The sequence below is a fragment of the Sinocyclocheilus anshuiensis genome, unplaced genomic scaffold (assembly GCF_001515605.1).
Source record: "Sinocyclocheilus anshuiensis isolate Anshui unplaced genomic scaffold, SAMN03320099.WGS_v1.1 scaffold762, whole genome shotgun sequence".
In the NCBI taxonomy this organism is placed as follows: domain Eukaryota; kingdom Metazoa; phylum Chordata; class Actinopteri; order Cypriniformes; family Cyprinidae; genus Sinocyclocheilus; species Sinocyclocheilus anshuiensis.
The window spans coordinates 663,611-689,777 of record NW_015542390.1 but is presented as its reverse complement, the minus strand read 5'-3'; the positions used below and the strand labels follow the sequence as shown (position 1 = coordinate 689,777).

The window sequence follows — 26,167 nt, the reverse complement described above, 5'->3', positions numbered from 1 at the left end:
AATTTAACTGTTCAGGGACATTAAGCAGTGGGGCAGAATTCATTTTGGCAAATGCGCGCGTTAAGACGGTTTCTGATACACACGAGCGCACTTGCTCGTACAGCGCCTGACTGGAGTTATTTTTCACGCCTTGTGTTTAAAAGTTCGAATACACATAGTTATGTGTCAAAATGAGAAGGGTCTGGCTGCAGCCTCGCACTTGCATTCTCAGACGTGCATTCTCAGACACTTGCGCTTCCTCTAGTGACGTCACTTGCAGGCTTTATTTTTTATTTTGTTCTATTTATTGATTACTTTTTGTTTGAATCTCTCAACATTTTACAACAGTATAGCCAGGTGAACTTTCACTTGTCCTCCCATACAGCAAAACGCTTAATGTGGCATAATAACGGATGATAAAGACAACTCAGTAGCCTATATGTCTTGTTGTTGACTCAAAGTATATACAGAACAGTAAATATGAACGCGCATTTTGAAATGCATATGAAGGATCAAAAGGATCAACTCCGTACAGGCAAGCAGACGAGCCCAGAACGCAATGCGTTAAATTGCACGTTCCTTCCATAGAAAATCATTATAAATAAACCACGTAATGTAGCTTAATGGACAAAGCGCGCATTTGCCAAAATGAATTCTGCCCCACTGCTTAATGTCCCTGAAAAGTTAATTTTGTTTTTAAACCACAATGCTTAAAATGCCTACATCATGCCATGCAAAACGATTGATAGGCTATATGGTTTATCTCTCAACCCATAAGCGAATATACTTTGTTCAAACACAAAAAGCAATATACATCCATCAAGTTGTTAACTTGTTAATCAAACTAACCTAAAATCTGTGGGGACGATGACGCTGTGATTTTATCTGCTCCATGTGCCCGGTTCACTTGCTGTTCCAACAACTTCCACTCCATCATCAGCTTTAGTAAAATAACCTGATAGCTGGGAATTTTACTGACTCTCTAACTCATGTTTTCCCCTCTCTCCTCATTTTTTTAGAATAGCCCCTCTCTCACTTTCTTTTTAGAATAGTTTACATTTTTACTTATAGAAGATTGTTCTTTATAAAAAATAAAAAAGACTGCAAGTGACATCGCTAGCGGAAGTGCAAGTATCTGAGAGTGCAAGTATCTGAGAGTGCAAGCGCCAGCTGCAGCCAGACCCTTCTCGTACGAGCAGATGCGCGCCACGCGTTCCTTGTCCGGGCCCCGGGGCTTCAGCCCCGCCTAGCCCAATGGTTAATGCGGCCCTGCTCCTAGTGAATATGTGAGGGTATCACGTCATCACAAATTCTTCTTAATGATCTTACCAGATCACAACACTCCCCCATCACATAGCTTTTAATGAATTACACAGAAATCTCAATGCAGTTTGTTTCATCATCTTAGAGTAACAGTGATTTTTCCTTCTTTCCCAGGAAAAGATTTCCTCAGTGACTCTGGAAAACTCAATGCAGTTGGTAGGTGGGAGGCGTCTGTATACTTTGGCACGAGACGCTGCCGTTTGTGTTCACATTGTTAGACTGTGATTTCTCCTGATCGCAGGCAAGGAGTGACTAATGTGGTTGAGTACTTAAATGTATAGAAAAACATTTAAATGTACTCCTACTAGTTAAAACAACGTCTTTTTGTTCTGTTTTGCTCACTGTTAGCACATTTCTGAATAATGTACTCATTTTGTTTTATCCCAGAATCATTTATGCTTTCAGAGTCACATTTTAAGCCACAGTTTATCATGCTACGCTCCACCCTAAAGCCTAGATTCCTTTCAGAGTTCACTCAGTAACTGATGATGACACAGACAGATGTTTTCTCATTCTCACTGACTCGTGCTCACGTCTGTACTCTTGTATATTCATTCACAGTGCTTGAGCTGAGTATCACTGAGACTCAACTGTGTGTCAGTGTGGAAGCCAACACAGTCAGACTTCCTCCAGCTGTGGTAAGAATTCAAACACCTCCAGCCTGCGTTCACAATCTCCGTTCTAGCCTCTTATGACCTATGAACCAGTTTACTGCTGTTGTCATGCATTACACATTTGCCTCAGTTCAAGCCCTTTGCCTTAGTCAGTTATCTACCTTACGTCAACCTGATTGTGCTGAATAAACAGGGGAAGAAAAAGCTTTTCTCTTCATTGTTTGTTACTTTAAATGACTAGTTGTGCCCAAGTGGTGTGCTTGTTATTTATATTCATAACAACAACTAAGATTATTTAAAAATTAATGTAAATTATTTAGTATCTAACAAATTATTAAAATGAAATAATAACAAATTAATAATAAAAATTATTAAAATAGTATGCATATATAAATATGTGCATAAAATCATTTTGAGTAGTCATTATTCATAATTGATTTATGATTTATACACAAATGTAATGAATATACTAAAATACACGTAATACATCTATAATGTAAGTTAAATATTAATTTAAACTATTTGCATATAAAAATCTAAATAAATCATATCAAATATAAATCATATAATTCAGTAATTATATGTATATGTCAGTATATTAATTACGAATATATTTATTTTTAAATATATAATAATACATTTCTACTATCTACATATACAACTATGATACATAGAACATATATTTGCATAAAACATTTTTTTTATTTTATTTTAACAAATAGCTGCCTGTTAACACATTTTTTAAATAATAATTGACAAAATGAGACCAGTTATTCACAGTAAGACATGAAGTAGTCAAAGTTTGTATTGGATTGCAATATTTCTTGTTCCTGTTTCAGTGTGAGGTATTAATTCATGCTTGGCTGTCTTCTGCCAGATAAAGGATTTTGATATTCCTGCTCCTGTGGTGAAAAACTTCCTCTGCACTGATGATGCTGTGTTGCATACAGTGATGCCAAATAACTGGTGCCACATTCTGCCAAGGTGTGTGTTTGTATGCATGTGCAATCAGACTGCTTTATACTTTGTTCTTACACTTCCTAGAGCTGTACTGTTGCTCTGATGTACTGATGGGCATCATGGAGGGAAAAGGTCCTATTTGTAATCTCCTTTGTTGACAGTGTTCAATTTAGACACATTGAATTACTTCTCCTGCATTGTTTTTGTTTGTGTGTGTGAGAGCAGTATGAAGAAAGGCCAAATCATTAGCATCAGTCGCAGGATTCCACAGGAAAGCCCGTTCCAATCTTATATGGAGTTTCAAAAGCACTGGAGCAACATGGTAAACACTACCACCTGAAGAAAATAATAGCGCACAGCTCTCCTCAATAAGCCTCATGATTTGTTTCATGCCTATAGCACAAGTGGTGTTCAGACTTTGTGCCACATTTTAAAGGAATAGTTCACCCAGAAATGAACATTTGCTCAAGATTTACTCACCCTCAGGCCTTCCAAGATGTAGATGAGTTTGTTTCTTCATCAGAACAGATTAAATATAGCATTACATCACTTGCTCACCAGTGGATCCTCTGCAGTGAATGGGTGCCGTCAGAATGAGAGTCCAAACAGCTGATAAAAACATCACAATAATCCACACCAATCCAGTCCATCAGTTAATGACTTGTGAAGTGAAAAGATGCATGTTTGCCATAAATCCATCAAGGTGTTTCCTATTAAATGTTTTAACTTTAAACCAAATACACTTCCTTCAGTGAAAAAGTCCATCCCATGTTGTCCGCTCACATCAACATATTTGTTTAGAACTGTTTGCTTGTAAACAGTGCTTGATTTGTGCATATTTCTCTGGGTGCCGTCAGAATAAGAGTCCAAACAGCTGATAAAAACATCACAATAATCCACACCAATCCAGTCCATCAGTTAATGACTTGTGAAGTGAAAAGATGCATGTTTGCCATAAATCCATCAAGGTGTTTCCTATTAAATGTTTTAACTTTAAACCAAATACACTTCCTTCAGTGAAAAAGTCCATCCCATGTTGTCCGCTCACATCAACATATTTGTTTAGAACTGTTTGCTTGTAAACAGTGCTTGATTTGTGCATATTTCTCTCCTGATTCAGACAGGAAGACTTTTTCTCTGGAGAAGCAATATTATGGATAGATGACTAGTATTTTGGCCAGAATCAACGGTTTGATGTTAAAAACACACGGCTTTTCATTGGACTGGTGTGGATTACTTGTGATATTTTTATCAGCTGTTTGGACTCTCATTCTGACGGCACCCATTCACTGCAGAGCATCCACTGAGGAGCAAGTGATGTGAAGCTAAATTTCTACAAACCTTATGAAGAAACAAACTCATCTACATCTTGGATGGCCTGAGGGTTAGTACATTTTCAGCAAATTTTCATCTTTGGGTGAACTATTCCTTGAAAATTTTATAAGCAATAGCAATCGCAATGCTTGCCTTAGCAATCAGCACTAATAATTGTGTAATGGTGGTGTTGAGTGACATTAACTGGCTAACCACCAAATTCATCAGAGTGGATTACTGTGATGTTTTTATCAGCTGTTTGGACTCTCATTCTGACGGCACCCATTCACTGCAGAGCATCCACTGAGGAGCAAGTGATGTGAAGCTAAATTTCTACAAACCTTATGAAGAAACAAACTCATCTATATCTTGGATGGCCTGAGGGTTAGTACATTTTCAGCAAATTTTCATCTTTGGGTGAACTATTCCTTGAAAATTTTATAAGCAATAGCAATCGCAATGCTTGCCTTAGCAATCAGCACTAATAATTGTGTAATGGTGGTGTTGAGTGACATTAACTGGCTAACCACCAAATTCATCAGAATTAATCTCCAACAAATTCAGAACAGTTTTTCACTGCATTATTAAATTAGAGCAAACAATTTACAGATCATTAGAGGGTTTCAGGATTTTTGATTTATTCACAGGACTCTGGAAGTGTTACTCTCTCTTGCCAGTCTGTTAATTTTTGTGCGTGTGTGTGTGTGTGTGTGTGTGTGTGTTCGTTCGTTCAGCACTCAGATCCTCTTCTGTTTGGTTTAGAGGTCACAATGTAACCTTTGATCACAAACAGACTCAGTCATGGGGCTTGGCTTTATCAAACAGAATTTGTATGTATGTGCAGACATGCACGATTGCCCATTTATATTGTATATTCACCATCTGCTCAAACCTAAATCACATCCAAATATTTTGTTTGAAAGTGCTTGCTTGCTTACAAATACACACTAACACAGACAAACTGCCCATTAAAAAAAACTTAATGGCCTGGTTTCACAGACAGGGCTTAGACTAAGACAGAGTTAGGCCACAGATCAATTAGGACATTTAAGTAATTTTTATAAACATGCCTTAGAAAAAAACAGTACTGGTGTGCATCTTGAGACAAAGCAAGGGCACTGACATATTTTAAGATCAATCTGCAAGTTTCTTTCAGTTGAAAAAGCTCAGACTTACATTTTAGTCTGGGACAAGGCTTAAGCCTTGTCTGTGAAACCGGGGGAACGTCACTAAACTGTATTAATGTTCCTGCCTCTCTGGAACTGTCTGTCTTGCTCTTCTGTCTGTCTCTTTAACGGTCTCTCTCTCTTGGTTTAGTATGGATATCAGCTGCCCTCAGTAAGTGAAGAGGAAGTCATCTACTGCAGTGTGTACTTTAAACCAATAGGTGACAAGCTGTTCACGTATCCTTTAGAAATGTTTAGTCAAGTCAAGTCAAGTCAAGTCTGCTTTATTGTCAATTCTTCCGATATGGTGCATGACTAGCCGTTCAAAGCACTTCATGAGGATGGGGGTAAGTGCAACTGGACGGTAGTCATTGAAGCAGGATGGAGACGACTTCTTTGGGACTGGAATGATGGTGGTGGCTTTGAAGCATGTGGGGACAACAGCCTGGCTTAGCGAGATGTTGAAAATGTCTGTGAAGACATCAGTGAGTTCCACTGCACAGTCTCTCAGTACACGCCCAGGAATGTTGTCAGGACCCGGAGCTTTGCGTGCATTGATCCTGCTGAGTTTATAGTTTATGGTCAGTTTCCTGTTAATAATATATTGATTTCAGCTATGTTTAGCACAAAATTTGCTCTCAATAAAATGGCATTAACTTCTCAAAAGCACCAATTTATAATATTTTTATGCTTGTGCTTATTATTTTTTATCATCAATCTGAAGGCATTGTTGCTTGTAACATAAATTGTTTTTCAGACATAAATTGTACTGCTGGATTACAAATTGAATGTGAAAAGTAGTACAGAAGTCTGTCTTGATTGACATTCATGCAACATGATAATGACACCTAGTGGACATGAGCCAGATAGGTATAGTAGTTGAGACGGCTTGAACTCTTGAGAATTTAGCTGTGATCAGACATCACATACTGTGCTGTATACACTGAACAATGCCATCATGTGAAACAGTTTGCATGATGCAACATTTCAAACATTAGTATGACACATTGTTGCCACGGGACCTTATTACATTGCATTAATTTCATTGGTAATGTACAATTATCTTATATTAAATATTTAATCCAATTTTGGGGAAATCCTGATGCCTGTACAATCAAATGACGGATCAAGAATGGGATGTTAAAAATGATTTCTTCTGGTTGCTTCATATGTCAAGTGTTGTCAATATGTTCATATGTCAATGTCAAGTGTTTTAAAAAGCTGCATTTATTTGATAAAAAATGCAGTAAAAACAGAAATATTGTGAAATATTATTCCAATTTAAAATAACTGTTTTCTATGTGAATATATTGTAAAATGTCATTTGTTCCTGTGATGCAAAGCTGAATTGTCAGCATCATTACTCCAGTCTTCAGTGTCACACGATCTTTCAGAAATCATTCTAATATGCTGATTTGCTGCTCAAGAAACTGCTTTCGCTGCTTCATATTTTTATGGAAACCGTGAAAAAAGAAAAGCATTTATTAGAAATACTGTCACTTTTCATCAATTTAATTCATCTTTGCTGATAGTTAGAAATAGTTTTAGAAATACTTAGAAACTTAGAAATAGTTTTTTTTATGTAGTGTACATAAAGAAAATCTGCTTACAGTACTATACACAATATACAGTACATGCTCTATACTGAAGAAATAGACAAAGTAGGAGACTTTATATATGTTTCATCCCAGTGCAATGAGCCCCAGAACTCTGGGAATTCACCCTATTCCCAAACATGTTTCTCATTATTAATATTACATAACTCCTATTTTCACATTATGTGCTAGATCTCTGCACATAATGAATCAGAACTGCAATTACATCACACATTGCAAGGACAAATTAAAGATTATAAACACACCATACATTTTTTTTTATCATGCTGCGTTTGGATCTTATTTATTTATAACCGCATTGTTCTTTGTTTTTTCTATGTTGGCAGTCAGAGATAAATATCCTTAACTTCCTGCTCAGATATCCATTGTGCTGTATCCGCACTCAGCCGGTACAGTGCTTTCCCAGAGTGGACCTGCAGGGGGTGCTGGGAACCTTCAAATCAGATCTGCAGGCCAGACTTGAGAGTGTGTGTGGTTTGCCAGTGCGGATGACCTGCAAGCCTTGCTACTACACCAGTGAACTGAACAGACCAGACACTCAGGTACTGCACACACACACGTGCGCGTCTATAAACACAAACATGCCGTCACTTAGCTTACTCTCCTGCTTATAGCAATAAAGTAGCAATCAATTGAATTTGACATCAAGTACTGCGCTCTGCTGCTTAGTATTACTTCTGACATTGCCCAGTTTGTTATGGCTATGCTCATCAGTGGCACAGATGCAGCTGGATGTGTTGCTTTATGGATGTTCCAAAGCCATTGAGATGCATGTGTTATCCAGATTTTACATTCATGTTGTGGATTATGCATGTAGAAATCCTTTTTTTTTTCTTTCTTTCTTTTTTTGATTTTAAAAATAATATGATAAAGCCTTGTTCATTTAAAAACTTGTTCACAGCCACATTTCTTGAGTTAATTTATTACATAGATTTAAATATTCTAATAATTTTGTACAGCAAACTTTCTTAACTATTATGCATGCAGCTTTGATGGCCTGATTTAATTTATTTGTCACACCACATTTATTTAGTAAAGTAAACGGTACACAGAATTTAGTAAAGTAAAAAAAGATTAAATACGGTGAATAAATTAAAAGAAATGGTGATCAGTTACAGACAGATGAATGTATATTCCCTTTTACAATCTATGTTGGAGCAATTCCATATTTTATAAATAAAAATGAATTATTTAAATGTATTAAAATTTTAATGGACCTGCAGTAGATTACTACTTTGAGACAAAAAATAATAATAATAATGATTTAATATATCTTGGCCTGTTACAGACAGATGACAAGCATGTTCCCTTTTACTCCCATATAAATCTAAAATGTTGGTGATGAGTGAAGTCCTTGGACACGTAATACATCAACTGCCCACATAAGTGATCAAAAGAGACAGCATCTCAAAACACTTCACTGCACATGCAATGCTTATTAATGAATACAGCTTCCAACAAAACCAGAAGCATCCACTTCAATAGCAAACAGCAAGATTTAGTCAAAGTCGTGGCCTTGAGGGGATGCACAGTGGTGTATCAGTGACCCAGATCAGGCTTATGTCATTTCCTCATCACAGTCCCCCTCTTCATAGTTTCCTTTACTCTCATTGTCTATAAAAAATGCAAAAGATAAAATTTATATGCAAATAAACAGATCAAAAACTCATCTATTGGCCTTTGGCACGCAAGTTATTTGATCTGCTTTTTGAGGACACATCGTCAGCTTTAGCTATAATATCATTGTTTTCTTTTTCTTAAAGATAATATTTAAAAAGTGACATTTCATAAAACTGCAAACGTTCAAGAATAAAGACCCCTTGTTTAGTAGATGAATTACAAAATCTTAAACTTTCTCAAAATATAATAACTTGCCTAAACTCACAGTGAAAGTGGAGGGAATTACATCACACACATATGGGAAGTGTTTATATGGACAGTGAGCAAAGTGGTGTGCGTTGGTCTGCCTGCTAAAACAATCCTTGAGTTTGCTGGATAATTGACGCTTAACATTTATTACAAAGAATACAAGTAAGAGTTTCCAATACCTGATACTACATTAGATCATTTCTTCCTGTTAGTTGTTGTTGGCAGATGGAGGAGAGTCTAAAAGTCAGCCAGATGGTTTAAGGTTTAATTTATACTGGCCAGAGCTGAGGGTTGATGTTATTAAACTTTGACAAATGCTGTGAAACGTGATTTGAAACACTATATGTGCCGTTTGTTGGACAGATGGAAAGCTGGCGCAGAGGACGCTTTCATTAATCTCATAATGATTGATAATGGCAACATTAGGCAGCAATGATTAACTGACTGGTTAATTTATGTTGGATGTACAAAAGCATACTAGTGCCAGCATCGTTATCAACATACATGTTCAGCACAAATAATTGTTTAACTAAGAGGAACCTTACAGATTTCGTTATCGAGAAGTGATTTTTCCATGTCTCTGAGAAAGCTCACAGATGTGGAGGTAAGAGTCAGTCTGCCATAATATAACAGGATGTTTTTGGGTCATTTAAGTGTTGCAATGCATGTTGGTGCAATTCTATATTTTAGTAATAAAATTAAATATTGAAAATATGTCAATATTTTTTTTATTTCTAATAGTCCTTAGCCGTCTTCAAGAAACGACTAAAAACACATCTTCCATCTTTATGTGACCCTCTAACTAGCACTTTCTATTCTATTTTAATTCTACTTTATCTATTTATCTTCTTTGTTTATTAAAAAAAAACACTAACTTTCTATTTTTTCTATTCTATCTACTTGTTTTGTTGGTTGTTAGTTGTTAGTTTGTAAGTCGCTTTGGATAAAAGCGTCTGCTAAATGACTAAATGTAAATGTAAAATGATTTAAATATAAATGGAGTAGTTGTAGTAGATTATTTATTTTAGTGAAAGGGAAACATATTATTTAAAAAATAATCCTATAATAATAATTTAAATTAATAATAATTAAAAAAATATTGTACACGGCCACAATTTTACAGTTGATTTATTACATAAAATAAATGTATTATTTTATAGTTAAAATTATGTGAAATATTTATAAATTATACCACATATTATATATTTCATGTCAATTTTGGCTCAAGATATCGTGTCTGTAGTGTTACCCAATAGAGTTTTATGTATTGATCGATATCTTTTTAGAGTAGTGATAATGATAATTTAAGAAATCTGAAATTTCATGAAAGTATAATGGTAAAATTAACTTCAGTGAACCCTATAAAAGTTTTTTTTTTTTCAATTGGTGGTTTGTATCACCACAGAATCAACCATATGTGCGCACTTACACATGAAATATTTCCCTATTCACAAACTCCTCTTTCCTTACATTTCTAGTGCTTTGGGCCCCTGCCTGTAAATGTGACAACAGAAAACAGCAGCAGAGCTGTACTGAACCAGCTTCCCAGCAGCTGCCCACGCGAAGCAGTGCAACACCGCTCCAGTCAGTGTGACTCAACTGGAAAACAGACTGAAAAGAAAAAGAGATCCAGTTTGGATTCGTCTGTTGACCAGAAAGGCTGGACGTCCTCCAACTTGGCAACTCAGTCCTCTTCCTCTCCCACTAATGTTCATTTTACTCGCATCCAGTCACAGTCTGCACTTCCAAGACCAAAGCTTGTGCCAATCTTCAAAAACAAATCACACACCCGCCATGTGAACGTGACTGAGATGCTTGCAGTGAAACAGCAGCAGGGGCCGGAAGAGCAGAAGCTGACAGCAGTTAGAAGGCCTCTGTCATCTACTTGTCTGTCATCGTCTTCCAAACCCCACTGCTCCACACCACCAGCTTCTTCTAACCAGTTCTCCAGGCCTCCAGCCCCGGAGCGGATGACTTTACCCTTTTCTAAGAGTAAGGAAAAGACCAACAGTGGAGTCACTGGGATTCTCCCTCCTCTGCCTTTAGTACAGATGCAGCCCCAAATCATGCCTGAGATCCCCAGCAATAGAGTAAGTAAGCCATGCAAACAAACAGCAATCTGTCCTTTACCAAAAACCTGTTGGATTTCTTAGAGCCCTATGAAATCCATTTGATTTTTTCCCCAATTCCATTATATTTTATTTGACTGTATTTATTGGTTAAATAAAATGTTAGTAAATTAAAAAGCCAATGTCCAAGAAATTATTAAACGTATACCATTTAGTTTATTAAAAGTTTAACAAAAATTACATTTTTAGGGCCCAATAAAGCATGTTTTATCTTTTCTCAAATTCCATTATATTTTCCCAAATTCTCTGTCTTCTGTTTTAATGGTTTAATTAAATGTTAATAATCAAAAAGCATGTCTAATTAATTGAAACTTCAGAACTGTATTTATTTATTTATTAGTAAAATGGGCCCTATGAAATATTTTATTTTAAATTCGTTGTGTGTTTTAATTTTTCTGGATGTTTTATTATCAGATTTTTTATAATCAATTTACTATCAGAAATGGTGGTAATCAAACGAAGGCATAAAACATTAAATTTTAAAAGATTAAGGGCCAGATTTACTAACAGTTTGTGCCAGCGCAATCCCTATTTTGTCGTTTTAAAAACGACTGTCAGGATTTACTAAAGACACGCAGTGAGAAATTAGCAATGAAAAGTCATGGACAGTAATTTTTGCGGCTGACCTTATTGTATATGCATTTGTAGGAGTGTCCATTTCAGATGCAAAATTTAAGGGAGGAGAGTATTTAAATAAGTCACACAACATGATTTACTAAGGTTTGCGGTAGTCGATTTACTGGTATTTGTGCCATTATTTATCACCCAAAAAAAGCATATATTAACTAATTTTGCGCTTAACATGGACGAAATTGTTGCTGTCAGGAGGAGGCACCACAGAGAACAGAGTGTGTGTGGTAGAAGGGAGAAAATGTTTTCCACTCATTCATTTATTTGGAATGCCAGAGGAAGACATTATCCGAACATATCCTTATGCTAATTTGCACTGCTCTTGGTACAGTAGATTGCGTTGGTCATTATGGAAATGAGATGTTGCATCTGCATTCTTTAATTTGCGCAGTCAGTATATCACCCGCAGAACTTTCCACTCCCATCAGTGATTTTATGGAATTGCGCTCTTGCAGTAGTTTGCCTTGTTTAGTATATCTGGCCCTAAATTGTTAATAAAATAAAAATTATGCAATTGTTTTTACTTTTTAGCAATCAAAGTGCTGCACAACTGAGGTTTGCAGTTAAAATTAAAACATGGAGGAAAAAGTGTGGTTATTCCTTAAAAAATGAATACAAAATTATTATTATTATTATTATTACTATACTTCTACTTTGAGTAGTACATTCTACTGAATGTATTCCACTGTATTCTCTCACAATTTCTTCAATTTAAACCAAACATTTTGTTGTGAGGTTTCTGTGTATGATGTATGGCAATAGATGTTCTCAAATGAAATCGTAAAATGCTCATGAAGTGACTATCAGAGCATCTCTGGAGACTATCAGAGCATCTCATGTCTTCATATAATGAGACGGCAGATGCTGAAAACACCTCTGGTCTCACGCATGCTTGCTTATGTGTGTAGCAGACTAAACTGCAGTGCTTATTCACACAGACACATGCAGAACATGCAGACTTCATATTTAAATATTCTTTTTGTGATTTTAATATTCACAGACACTTTGACGTTATACAGTAAATTCGTTTTTTATGACCGGATTCTGTGATTCTGTCCGCGTTTTCTGCATTGCGGAAATCACAGGGCCCTAATTTCTAAGCAGTTAAACTTACAAAAACAGAACTCCTTAGCAAATGCATGGTAAGTTTTGCACAGGCAAGCACGGCTTACATTTTCTCATGTAAAAATTTAGCTTGCAAATTGCTGTATTTCTCATGGGACATCTTACACACTTGGCACGAGGCACAGATTTAGCAAGACTAGGCAAATTAAATGGTGCAGTTTCCTGAAAATAATTTATGAACCTACATGAATGATTAAATCTAGTGTAGTGAGTGCTTCTAATGGATCCTGTCTCGACATCTTTCAGGGAGACACGTTTGAGTCAAAACCAAAGAAGCTCAAACAGAGTGTGCAGCACGTGGAAGTGTATGCGACAAGCAATCAGGTATTTTGGCATATCTAATAGTCTGTTCTGTTTTGTTTTTTTACATTGCACATGTAGAAAATTTACCACAGAAATAGTCTTCATAAGGGCATCTCATTATCTTTAGTCAAAAACTTCAGAGCTGTAGTTTGAGCGTTGGCGTCGTTGCCGTGTTTCACTTTTGCAGGGCAGAACAGTCTGCGATAGTCCAGAGCCCAGCAGTGTGACTGCTCATTGGCACACTTAGTCTAAATGAAAACATTATAAGCCTGGCATGTGTTCATGGTTTTGATTGGATGTCATTAAGAGAGAAGATGAGCTCCTATTTTTTCTTTATGATGGAGGCTACTAACAGGTGCAGCCATATAAAAACCCATAACATACCCATGGCTGGTTCATTTTATGTCTTGATTGGTGACCTTGAACTGTAGGAACAATAACAAGTGTTCAGCTCTTAGCAGAGTTTTGCATCAAGATGCACTACCGTTCAAAAATTTGGAAGAGCCTTGAAAGAAATTAATACTTTTATTCAGAAACGATGCATTACATTGATTGAACGTGACAGTAAAGGCATTTGTAATGTTGCAAAATTTCGGTTTCAAATAGGCCTGTTGATTTAACACGTTAAACTAGTTAATTAGTTGTGGAAAAAAATAACACATTTAAATTCTTAATGTAATTAATGCACCCGCCCCACGTACGTCATCTTACATTGTGCTCGACTTGAAGTGGCGCTGTGCAGATCGATCAGTGTTTGACATCAATGTACCACGAGAGCGATTTGAAAGCATATGGATCCGTCTGCTATATAACATGCTATAGAAACATTTCTTCCTCATACACCGATTGGTCTGCGCAACGCTGCTTCAAGCCGAATACACCTATACAGTTGATTGATGACAAACATGATGCAAAGCAACAACTCACTGCATGATGGAGCCTCCTCTCAAATTCACACAAATTCAAGAGATTGGGGAAAAATGCCCCAGTATGAGATTTGGTCTCATATTTAAATCATATGATATAGTTATAATTAAGCAATATCACACGAGCAACGAGGTCAATATCACACCAGTGCTGTTTTTGTCCCAAATAGCATGAGTGCAAATGTCATATTGATTTTAAACTACAGTTCAATAAATAAGAACTTAAAATTGTGTTATATTTTAGACACAATATTGTCTGTTTTTGCTCAGTTTTGCCACTGCAAATATTACCTATTAAAGCCGATTATTAAAGCAGAACTATTGTGCGTCTCCGTGCAATGAATCTTGTGAACCAGTGATTCAATGGCCCATTCATAAAGAGAGTTATTTACTTCATTCCTGAATGAATCAGCCATTTGAACAAACTGAATGAATGAATGACTCAGTGACTTATTCATTAAGACATTTCCTGCCCTGCCACCTACTGGCAGTTTTAGTTTCTTATTTAGAGTATTGTTTCATTAAAAAAAATAATTTAATATTTACATATTAATAAGAAATCTGAAAATAAAACCCATATTAATAAAAAAAACTAATTAAATTAATAGTTTAACCCCCGCCCCCCCCCAAAGCTACTTTCTTTTTAGTTTCTAAAGCTACTTTTTTTTTATATCTATTTCATGCATTTCTCATGTAACTCAATAATGGATTTAAATTCTCTTTTGTGGGTAATTTCTCAGTCAAATTTGATGTACAGTTAATTAATCTCCACATTGTGTAATTAATTAGATTAAAACATTTTAATCGACTGACAGCCCTAGTTTCAAATAAATGCTGTTCTTTTGAACTCTGAGCTTTTCTATTCATCAAAGAATCCTAAAAAAAAGTATCACGGGTAAATTCATAAAATTTCTATTAAATTATTCTCAACTCCGCCCTTTACCTTTTCATTTATTAAATATTTTGTATAATTTTATGCTTTCAGCTACTAGTAAATGTAACACTTGATGCTCAGTTTAGCATAGTTGTACCATGTTTAAATCCATTCTGTAGATCAGTACAAACAGTGTGGGGAAATTTCTGCAGATTCTGTCTTATTTATTGTGGTTCTAAATGTAAATCAGTTTTCAGGCTGCATGTAAAATTTAGTAATGCGTTACTCCGCAACTTGGAGTTTATTTATTTTTTTCTGTTTTCAGCTCTCAAAGGTCAACACAGGGACTCTGCAGGCATGGTTGAAGAGTCGAGGGATCAATGTGCGCTCAAAGGATAAGAAAGAGGAGCTGGTGTCAAAGGTCATGAAGTGTCTGAGTGAAACTTAGGTGTGTTGGGTTGGGTTACTCGCCTAAAAACACACTATAGAGACCTTGCATACTGAGTTTTTGTTTGTTCCATTGATAAACTGTTTACAGTTCAATATGTTTGCCATGAGTTAGGCCATATTCGTTGCACATGACATTTAGCTTCAGCTTTTTTTTCAAGCAAGACCTTGTAAGCTAAAATCTGTTGTTTAATTGGATCCAGAGTTTAGAGAGAGCTACAGATAGATAAAAACAAAACATGTCTTTCTTTGTATAGTAGTACTTTTTTTCCTTAACTTGATGGTCATTTGTCTGTCATTAAACGTAACCTGTTATGTTTAGTTAAACTCTGGTCTGACTTTAATCAAGACTTTAGAAAAGACCCAGATGCTTTCTCTCAGAAGTTTCTCCTAAAGTTCTTTAGAAGTAAAATCGGACACAAATGAGACTGTTGACATGCAAGATTATAGAGCTGTATAATTCATGAAGATAACAGCTCAGAGGAATTTAATGACAAAATAGAGGGAGTTTATCTTAAAATCTCTTCTTTTGATTGCAGATGTCAGTATTTTGTTGAAATCTCATCTGATAGGAGATATTGATGAGACGCGTGAGATTACTGCAGATTTTTTTTCACAGGATAAAAATGTGATTTATTTTTGTTTTGTGCATGTTTTCTCAGCGATCTTGCCTAACATACAATTTCAGTTGCAATAATGAACACCTGCTGTGCAGAAAACAGTGATGCAAGGTGACTTTCCTCAATGCTAATGACACCACAGACTCCCCAAGATGAGTCAGAGTCAAGTCAGGGGCTCTTGACTGAGATGGAAATCAGGCCCAGCCCCTTTGATGGCTAATGATAGGCGCTAAAGTACGCTGTTCTTGCTTACTCTTACTCTTGTCTCTACTGTCCTTTATACTGACAGAGCTTAATGACCCATTCACATCTGACTTGAAAAGCTTTGCACTAAGTAGGAGGTCATGCAGAAGCAAGAATGCACTTCTGCAGGGCAAATATTGTCAGGCTTGAAAAAGTGCCGTGCATTTTGCACATCAAAGATTTGAATGTGAAACAGACTTGCTACCCACCACGCTGTGACTAACATGGTGACTGTTAGTCATTACCATAACAGCTTCTAATATCAGCATGTTTAATTGATGTATGGCTTGTTTATGAAGGGCGAACAGGGGTTAGTTGATTTATCGACTCTTAGTTTAAGTCTTCAAACTCACGTCACAGTTAAAGAAAAATGTTCCTTGAAAATGGTTCCCACACTTTGCAGAATCAGGCCTTTTTTGGTCTGCATCAGCAGATGCAGCAGTTGATAGATGATATGTTTGATATGTTGCAATCGATGGTGTTTTTAAAACACAGTCTACATCAGTCTGTCATATTTCATCAGACTACAATACATATATTCACATGCGTTCGCTCTTCTGTTTTTTTTTTTATTCATTTACTGATATCAGTGCACCCTAGAATGCACTTTTGTTAAGGTGCCAGTCACCACAAGGGCACGGTACAAATTCCCGTCTCCTGCGTGCCAGTTCATGCTCTCATCTGACAGTACAGGCCTCGGGACTCCTCCACCGCTCTGATTTAGACTGTTTACCTGAGTTCTGACCTGCCAGACTCTACGTACAACCAGATTAATATACAGAATCAAGAAATCTGCTGCTAAAATTGATGAGCTTTTACAATTGAAGCATTTAAGTACCATATTAAATGCTGGATTGACTGAGCAATGATGGGCTATTTATATATAAATCTAGATAACCCATATTACTTGCACAGAGGCTGGTCAAGACATTTTAGTCATATTTTTTATTTCTTTGAACTATAAAAAGGAGTTAAATTTGGTCTACCACACCAAGCAATCAGCAAGAAGTATGTGGGAAGACTGTATTCACTCTTTCTGACCGTTTCACTCTTTTGCAATTCCCAGTATTATGGTTCGGTCATGCTAACCACATCACAATAATCCACAAATGGACTCCAGTCCATCAATTAATGTCTTGAGAAGAGAAAAGTTGCGTTTGTAAAAATCTAATCCATCATTAAGGGTGTGTTCACACTTGTGAGTTTGGTTCGATTAAAACGAATCCTGGTGCGATTGCTCTGTTAGTGCGGTTCGTTTGAGTAAGTGTGAACGCTGCCATGCGAACCCTGGTGTGCACCAAACGAACTCTGGTGCGGTTCGAATGAAATATGAATGCAACATGGACCAAATACTTCTAAACGAACCAAAAACAGGAAGTAATGACGAGATGCGACACTATGTGACATGATTTGATGGCGCGGAACGAGTGGTGTATCCAAAACAAAATGTGCAGAGGGGAAACGTGGAGCAACGAGGAGGTAAAGTGCCTTTTATGAGCTCTTTGTGAGTTGGTGAAAATAAAATCGTAAGGACACGCCTCCGGACCAAACGAACCAAGAGAACCGAACTACAAGTGTGAACGCACCCTAAGACGTTTTTAACTTCAAACTGTTGCTCCAATGAAAAAGTAATCTTATCTGAATCAGGAGAGAAATCTGTACAGATCAAGTACCTTTAACAAATGAAAACAGTCCAAAACCGTTATAAACAAATATGTTGGTAGATTTTGAAGTGAGACGACAACAGGGGATGGACTTTTACACTGGAGGAAGCGTTATTATGCATTATGAACTATTTTGGCCAAAAGCCGTTTAACGTTAATACATATTAGTTATGGATTTGTTTCTTTTAGTTTTTAGTTTCACAAGACGTTAATCTATCTATCTATCTATCTATCTGTCTGTCTGTCTGTCTGTCTAATAGACTGTATTGCCTTCAAAACATTCAAACTTTAATCTTTAAAACTATTTTAAACTTCAAACTGAAAACCGTCAAACTTTTAAAAACTTTATAAAACTTTTCAAAACTTTCTGGTCTGGCTTTCTCAAGCCAACTTCAACGTTTTTCTTGACAAACTTTTTTATCTAGTTATACAAAAAATATACCGTGATTATTTTGTCTACAAAATAATACAAGTAACTCACCCTCCAACTTTTAAATCCTCAATTTTAACAGAATAATGGTAAAATACTTCAAATTTCTGTCCACAGAAATGTTGGAATTATTCGAATGTAAATAAAGTGAACCTACGCACATTGCACTCCCAAATGCAGGTGAAACTATTCAAATCTGTATGTGTGTAAATTAACTCCACAGCAGTCTATATGCTTCAATTAAATCACAGCCTTTGATTTGATCATCACAATTTAATAAGATATATCAGTGGCTACGTTTTTATTTAGATTATTTGTGCATCCCCATTTGTTCATTTTAATGTTACATTACAATTTGCAAGCCCCCGTCTGAAAAAACCCTGACTTGGTGAATAACTACTGCTGTGATCACTAGAAAACGAATGCAAAAACATACACAAACAACGCTGACTCAGTGATAGCGAGAAATTATAATACAATCATTCAAGTAGGTAAATACTAACTATATAATTTGCATGTGAATGGCAAAGCGTTGTTAGCAGCACCTGGTTAAACTGGATTGCGGGTGGTTGACAAAGACAAAGGTTTTTGAACTGAAATACTGTGCACAAAAAAGTGCTGCAGCGGTTTAGTGAATTGGTCCCACAGTGTTTTATACATTTCAAATGTGCTGAACACCCCACCTGTGCTGACATAGTTGACAAATGCATGTAGATGCATTTCTCCCAAATAAAATTGTATAATTGAAGTCAAAGCAAATTGTAGAATACCACAAGCATGCCAGCCAAATACACTAGAGGCGTTTTATGCTGTCACTCCCAGATGCTGTTGTGCTGGTGGTGCAGTAGTTGCTTAAGCATCCAATATAATTAAAACAATCTATTATCAAATAGAATGAGTAGGTCAGTGTGTATTGTAGTTAAGTATAATAAATTATTGCAATGTAGATTTATTAATATTGTGTGTATTATTACGTTTAAAATTGCTATTATTACGTGTAAAATTAGGAGCCATATTGAGGATGATGGAGTTAGATATACCAAAAAGGTGGGAAAGCTGCCCCTGACAGCAGGTTAATGTCTTGCAGCTGAACACCAACTGAGTCGTGATAAAATGCAGCTTTGTCACGCTGTAGTTCTCTCTCACATCCTCAACACATGGCTACATTTTGCTGCCAAGCAGAGAACGATCTCCGTGCTTAATGTGCCCAAATGTATGAAATACCAGAGGGACGTTCCCAGCGCTGAGCCTCAGAGCGGAGCAGGTGGCAGCTGGTCGTCTTCACCCAGCTCGAAAATCTGTTCTTAACCCTTCACAACCCCAGTGTTACACAAAGCGCTGCAGTGTGGACAGTATGTATGCTTGTAAAATAATAACATTTTAAAAGAGGTTTGCGAAAATGTCAGCCATTTAGGTGTACAGCCTCTGGCACATTCACATGTAATTAGTTTTATATGTTGCTCTGTTGGGTTGCTCCATTTAAGTTCTGTGTGTATATGACACCCAGGGTTTTAAGCATGTAAGGGAAAACCAGAAAATGTCAGGGAATTTGATAGTTATTAATTAATAAGATAGCTAATACATTTAATAATAATACATTTAACATTTAAAATATTTTACATCAAATGTAAAACAATACATTCAATATTCTAAACAATTCAAATGATAATTTTTTTTTATATTAAATTATTATCTGTTAAAATATTAATAATTTAACAGGAAATATTTATCAAAGATATTACATTTAACATTCAAAATATTAAAATGTAATAATTTAATTAAACATTACATTTGATTTGATTTAAATATAAAAAGTGTTGCAAGAGCAAAACTGTTTGAATGTTAAATGTTCATAATTATAACAAAAATAACTGTAAAAATGTTACTTTAATCATTTAAGATTTAAGTTAAAAAATAAATGTCTAAAGTTTTCCAACTGCAAAACTGTTTGAATGTTAAAAAAAAAAGTCAGTCAAATTTATTGTAGAAGGTATTTTTTTGTGATGATTATAGCATGAAAATGAAACAAAAAATAGTATGTTTAACGTTTTAAATATTCAAAAATATTAATTTAATATTATGTATATTTACTCTTTTTTTTTTCTTTTTTTTTATAGCAAAAATATTTTTTTCTAGGTATTTTTTCAGCTCGGCACCCTCTAGAAAATGATTTATAAAATCTTGATCCAGTAATCGGGAACATCTGGAGAAGTCATTGAACCCTTTGCACAAAAAGCCCAGAGCCTGAGCATGCATCAGTACTCAGCACATAGGAGAGGGCACTGCAACACAAAAACAGGCCTACATGAAGTGCACTGAAAAAGGTCTCGTTTCAAAACTGGTCATCTGGCATCATGTTTGCTTACAAAACTGAAAACATCTTTGCTTGCAAGACAAATATGAAGCTTAAAGGCTCAGGAAGGCTTAGGTGCATTGTTTTAGCTTAGCTGCCATGTTTCCGTGTTTTATTAGGTGGATACTGAGCTGAAAAAGTTTCTTTTTAGGCTTAAAGGTGCCTTAGATGAGTTGCATCCGGGTCAACAACTGTAACGATAAACTCTGTCTTTTACTCTGTTTGATTTGTAAATCTGTCCCACAAAGAGAATAGCTAGAGCAATGGCAGCATGTTGGCTCTGTAATTTAATGGCTTTAATTTTTGTTCTGAATTCAATGATTAATGTTCGTGAATGTCGGTCATAAGCTAATTGCAGAGTTTGTGGTTTGAGGGCTCTTGCGTTTTCCCTTGAGGCATCTGCAGACTATCCCGGTGTCTGGTTTTCATTTCCACACAAGAATGCTGACAGCCCTTGCCTGGATTTTTGGAGGTTTTTAAGGGGGAAAAAAATCTGTGGAAGAAACGCTCATGCTTTCCGTTAAGTTCACTTTGCTCCTTTATATAAAATATCACAATGTCACTCTTTCAGTTTGGCTCTCACGGAGGGACTGGTTTATAGAGGTCAGTGTGTAAAAACGCTCCATTGTATTTCTAAACTCGCTGAACTGTGCCACCAATGTAAGAATGGGTTCTGTTGAAGCAGACCGCCTCAAGAAAAAGAAATGTTTTCAGCAGGATTTCATGGCCATTAGTTTACAGCCGCTGAGATATAGGGGTATGTGTTAACATTTCACTCCAGGAAGTTCAAGACAAATTGAATGAAAGGCTTTCAAATATGTACATTTTCGGATGTCAATGTACTTTCTCCTGCCCTAGTTTAATATGCAGAGACAATTATGAGTAAGCCATTGGTAGGTTGACTTCCTGAAGAGTATAAACACTTTAACATGTCACTTTTGATTACACTGACGGTGTGTGTTTGGGGCGAGACTTCCTGTTTGGCTGAACAATGATGAGTATCCTGTTTTATAACTGTTCATTTTATTTTGAAATTACACACATCTATCTAATAGTATTATTACAATTAAAATCAGTTGCATTCAAAACGACTGGTCACCGCAGTTTTTTATTTTTTTATTTATTTTTTTTTGATATTTCTAAGTTGTAAGAAAAATTAATTGCTTGGCCGTGCAAAAAAAATCCATATGAAAGGTGTTTTTGGCAGTGTTATTTTAGTATTATTTATATATTATTGTAGTATTTATTAATATATATTAGTAATTAGAGTTTATTTTTATATTTTCACTTTTTATTTTAATTTTAGCTTTAGTAATTTTATGTGCTTTTGACATTTTTATTATGATTATTTTTGTATATTTCTATATAGCTTGGTTTTTATTTCAGTTTTAGTTTTAGTAATTTTAGTACTTCAACTTATTTGATTTCAGTTAGATTCCAAGGCAACATTTTGAATTTCCATTGAAGATTTTTAAGTTTAAGTTTTCAATTTTATTTCAGCTTCATTTCACTTAACACAATTTTTTTAACAGTTTTGCTTTCAGTTAACGATAACAGGAAGTGTATAAATGTTAATGTAAAGTATATGTCTAATTAGATTAATAAATGAGGTATATGCATGTTATATATATTTATATATGTATCATCGTGTTCATGTGACGTATGACATTTCATTCCTTTATACATGTTTCCACATACAGCGGAATGACAGTAAAGCTCTTGACTTGACAACACTGTTTCTCTTGGTGGTTTTCACTGCTAGTTCACTACTTTGGTGATTCAAGTGAGTGTTAGCATGGTGTTTTCGGTTGCTAGGTTGTTCTGAATGGTTGCTAGGCCCAAGTCAAAAGAGCTCATGCCCAAGTCTGTGATATTTAGTATTTTCTTTCAATGAATGTCTATGGTATTTTTTGTCTGGCAATAGCACACCTCTATTCTACAAGCCACATAGTTTGAGGTACAGGATCATTCATGTTCTGCAAAGAGGAAATTCATTCACACTTTGTGCTCCGTTCTCTTCTGCTGATCTTAGAGATCATCTCAAATTGTTTTAGGACTCTGTCAAAGAGTAAAAGCCTGCGGTCCACCATAATACACTGTTCCTCAATACAGACTTCTCCTTGAGAGACATTTCACGCCTCTCAGCATACAGTAGAACCAAACACTCTCACATCCAGAAATAAAAGAGGAGAGTGAGAGTCTGTGTGAAGCTCAGGATCAGAGTGTGGATAACACGTATCTTGATGTAAACCAGACACTGAAGAAGCCGTTTCTATGAAGTATGTGTGTATGACAGGTACGGTGTGGTGTAGAATGTCAGCTGTGTTTTCATCTCTGAACAGAACATGTGACTTCTGTCTTTCTTGTTTCTACATAGATGAGACAGAGAAGCTATTATCTGCAGAGATGCATATTATTTGCAATAACTATTTACCGTATTAATAGCAAATAATACCAAACTGGTTACGTAATGAGAATCTCTCTCTTTTATATATATTATTTTTATCAAATTAACTTTATGATCTGTTTTTACATTTTTATATTTATGTATATCTATATGTATATATTTTATATTTTTTAATATTTAAAATGAATTGCACTAAGTAAAAAAATTCAGTTGACATCACATTTTATTCATAGTCATTTGTGACCCTGGACAACAAAACCAGTCATAAGGGTCAATTTTGGCATAAAAGAAAAATGGATAATTTTGACCCATACAATGTATTGTTGGCTATTGCTACAAATATACCCCAGCGACTTAAGACTGCTTTTGTGCGCCAGGGTCACATTTGATCTAATCAAGTCAAGCCTGCAGTCCATCACTGTTCAGATGTAATGTTGTAAGTCTTCATTCAGAGTCAATAGATTCACTGCAGATGTCCTTCCAGAATCCAGATGAACTGAAAAGCTCCTCACTGCTCTTTTTACTTTGTTTTTTGTTTTGTTTTGTTTTTTTTTCTGGCCAGAAAGAGCATTTCTCATAGGATAATCTAACATCTCTTCACTAGCCAAGTAAACATTGCCCTCCATCATTGTTTATTTATGTGTTTTCTACTGTATGCATGTGTTGTTTTGTTCTTGACTTGCTGGACGTGCCTGTCATATTTTTGTTTCCGTGCTACATCTCACCTGCTCGTACGGTTTTGGAAGTGAAAGATGCAATTTATGTGAGTGATCAAGGACGATCTTTGTGTAGAGCAAAATAAATCAATTTCCCTTGAGAAAATAAATTACTACACCTACTTCATCTGACCTGAGATTTTACAAAATGAGAAATGAGAATTCGAAATCACAGTTGCTGGACTGTGGTCATAAAGACAGAGATCATTTCTATGCTTGTCCTTTAGACCTTCAATACAAAGAGAAAAGTATTCATCCATATTTAACACCCAGACAAGCAGAAACTGGCAGCTCTTTTATAATCCTTAAAGTGATAGTTCACGCCAAGTAAATTCATTAACCTTTCACATTAGAAAGAAAGCGAAACATGAGGGTTTCAGAGCCTGCAGAACCTCTCATTCACTAGATTTGTTGTATTCTGTTAAAATGCTCCTCATATCACCACAAGCTTTTAAAAAACGCCCATTGATATTGATGGAAACCCTGCAGTCAGCTGAGGTGCCAAACACCGTTATTACTTTAATAAAGAACAAGGCATGCATTGTTCTGGTTTGACATACGTATACAGAGACATTTGATTACATAACAATCCTTGTAATCCATTGGCTGAATCTGAAAGAAACGTCTGTCCCTATTGCTATTCCAAAAGATTAGGTGAGATAAGTTCAATGGGAAACGCTCGAGTCATGGATGTGGAGATAGAGAGCAGGCGGAGGCAGGCATGACAGGTGAATTAATTCTTCCTCGGAGCATTTCAAGGCAAGGCTCGACATGCACCTGATTTAACAAGAGCTTGGATTCAAAAGTTTGGATTCAAGCCCTCAAATAAGAGCAGCGTTCATTTCAAAAATATCCACCTTATTTTTAATGCAAGATAAGGTGGCGTTATTTGTAACTTGTTGTGTTTGTTTGTAACTAATGTGTGAAGCTTTCAGTGGGGCTGCTCGATTATGGCAAAACTCATAATCAATTATTTTGGTCAATATTCAGTATTCCGCTAGCAGCCTACTACATAAATTGAATAATCGAATGTAAAATAAAACAGCATAGTCTTCACTGTAAGAATTAAACTTCTTTTGTTTCTTATTAAAGCTACAAAAGTCCTTCAGTCAAGAGCAGTGAGTGATTTTGGCTTTGTCTTCTGTTGTTTGATTAATATGAAGCACACAGTCAGCAGCAGGAATATTAGGCTGCTGTCACTTTAAGAGCCGCACGTATCCAATTTACTGTTACGCATGTATTCTCATTCTCAACTGTTTACGTTCACTTATTACATAACCGACGAAGGTTTATGTGAATAATCACCAAGCGCCACATTTTGACATATTTTTGCATTTATTTGACCATTTAGGCCTGCACCTTATGCTAAAAGTTGACTTTACGTCTTCTGTTCCGTCTCTGAGCGCATGCACAGAAAGCCTCCTGAGGAACAGCGCAAGTTCTCTTTCTTGCTTTTAAAAACATGAATAAATCTAATCAATTTTAATAAATTAAGCACGTCCCATTTTGCAAAAGTCATGTTACAAGATTTTACGGGGGCTTTTATGGAAGAGCAAAAGCGCACCACTGGAAAGGGGGCGTAATGGGGCAAAATCGAAACTGTATTTCGATTAAGTGCATTAGCTTTCGGTGTCATTCACTTACAGTTATTTTAAGCTGTACAAAAACTGCTTGTTATGCTGCTTGATATTGCAAACTGTAATTTCTTATCATAGTTTTTTTAATGTATTGTCTTATAATGTTCCATAAACACACTGGTTTTAGCTACCTAAAGCGGGAAAATTAACCTGAAGTTCTGCGCATTCACAGAAAATATGTAGCTTGATAGAAAAAAAGGTGGATAATAAATGTATGCTACCTGGTCTCATGGCAAAAATGTACCTGGGGCACTTTTTCGCGAGACGCAAAATCCGTACCAATAAGTATATATATAGCACTGCAGTTTCCAAAATAAATGAACACTAAAGGCAGTAAAACTCTGACACCTTTTATTCATTTTCACACAAATTTACAGAGTTTCGATTAATAAAGCATAATTTTCGCACAATTACTTGAATAATATTATGTTATGACTTCAAAACAATTTTAATATGCTGGGAGATTTGAAAACTGATGCTTTTGAATGTTAGCATCCTTGAAGAATATTATGTTATGACTTCAAAATAATTTTAATATGCTGGGAGATTTGGAAACTGATGCTTTTGAATGTTAGCATCACACATATCCAGCTTCATATCTATGGGTTTTCATAGGCGATATGTTTGTTCCGTAGCTCACGGAGTACGGAGACGTACTTGAGAAGGGAGGAGCTCTGGTTCGAATTCCGTGTAAGTACGGTTCGACAGAACAGTTCAAATATATATATATATATATAAGGAAGTTCAACAAATGCATTTGTATATCAGTTTTGTATTTGTTAACACTATCGGGTAGGTTTAGGGTTGGGTTTGGTGTAGGGA

General features: G+C 35.8%; 1 protein-coding gene across 2 annotated transcripts in view; it reads left to right on the top strand.

The window, feature by feature from the left end:
• The window catches only part of cunh18orf63 (chromosome unknown C18orf63 homolog), a 42,590-nt gene that overhangs the window by 11,109 nt on the left and 5,314 nt on the right, over positions 1–26,167 (top strand). The window contains exons 6-14 of one of the 2 annotated variants that reach the window (XM_016491933.1): positions 1,417–1,458; positions 1,864–1,940; positions 2,794–2,900; positions 3,102–3,198; positions 5,508–5,593; positions 7,331–7,514; positions 10,320–10,931; positions 12,972–13,049; positions 15,154–15,276. In XM_016491933.1, coding sequence (XP_016347419.1) covers positions 1,417–1,458; positions 1,864–1,940; positions 2,794–2,900; positions 3,102–3,198; positions 5,508–5,593; positions 7,331–7,514; positions 10,320–10,931; positions 12,972–13,049; positions 15,154–15,276 — 1,406 coding nt within the window. Of the gene's footprint in view, positions 1–1,416; positions 1,459–1,863; positions 1,941–2,793; positions 2,901–3,101; positions 3,199–5,507; positions 5,594–7,330; positions 7,515–10,319; positions 10,932–12,971; positions 13,050–15,153; positions 15,509–26,167 lie in introns of those variants that run through there. The other variant, XM_016491934.1, reaches the window with a different exon arrangement.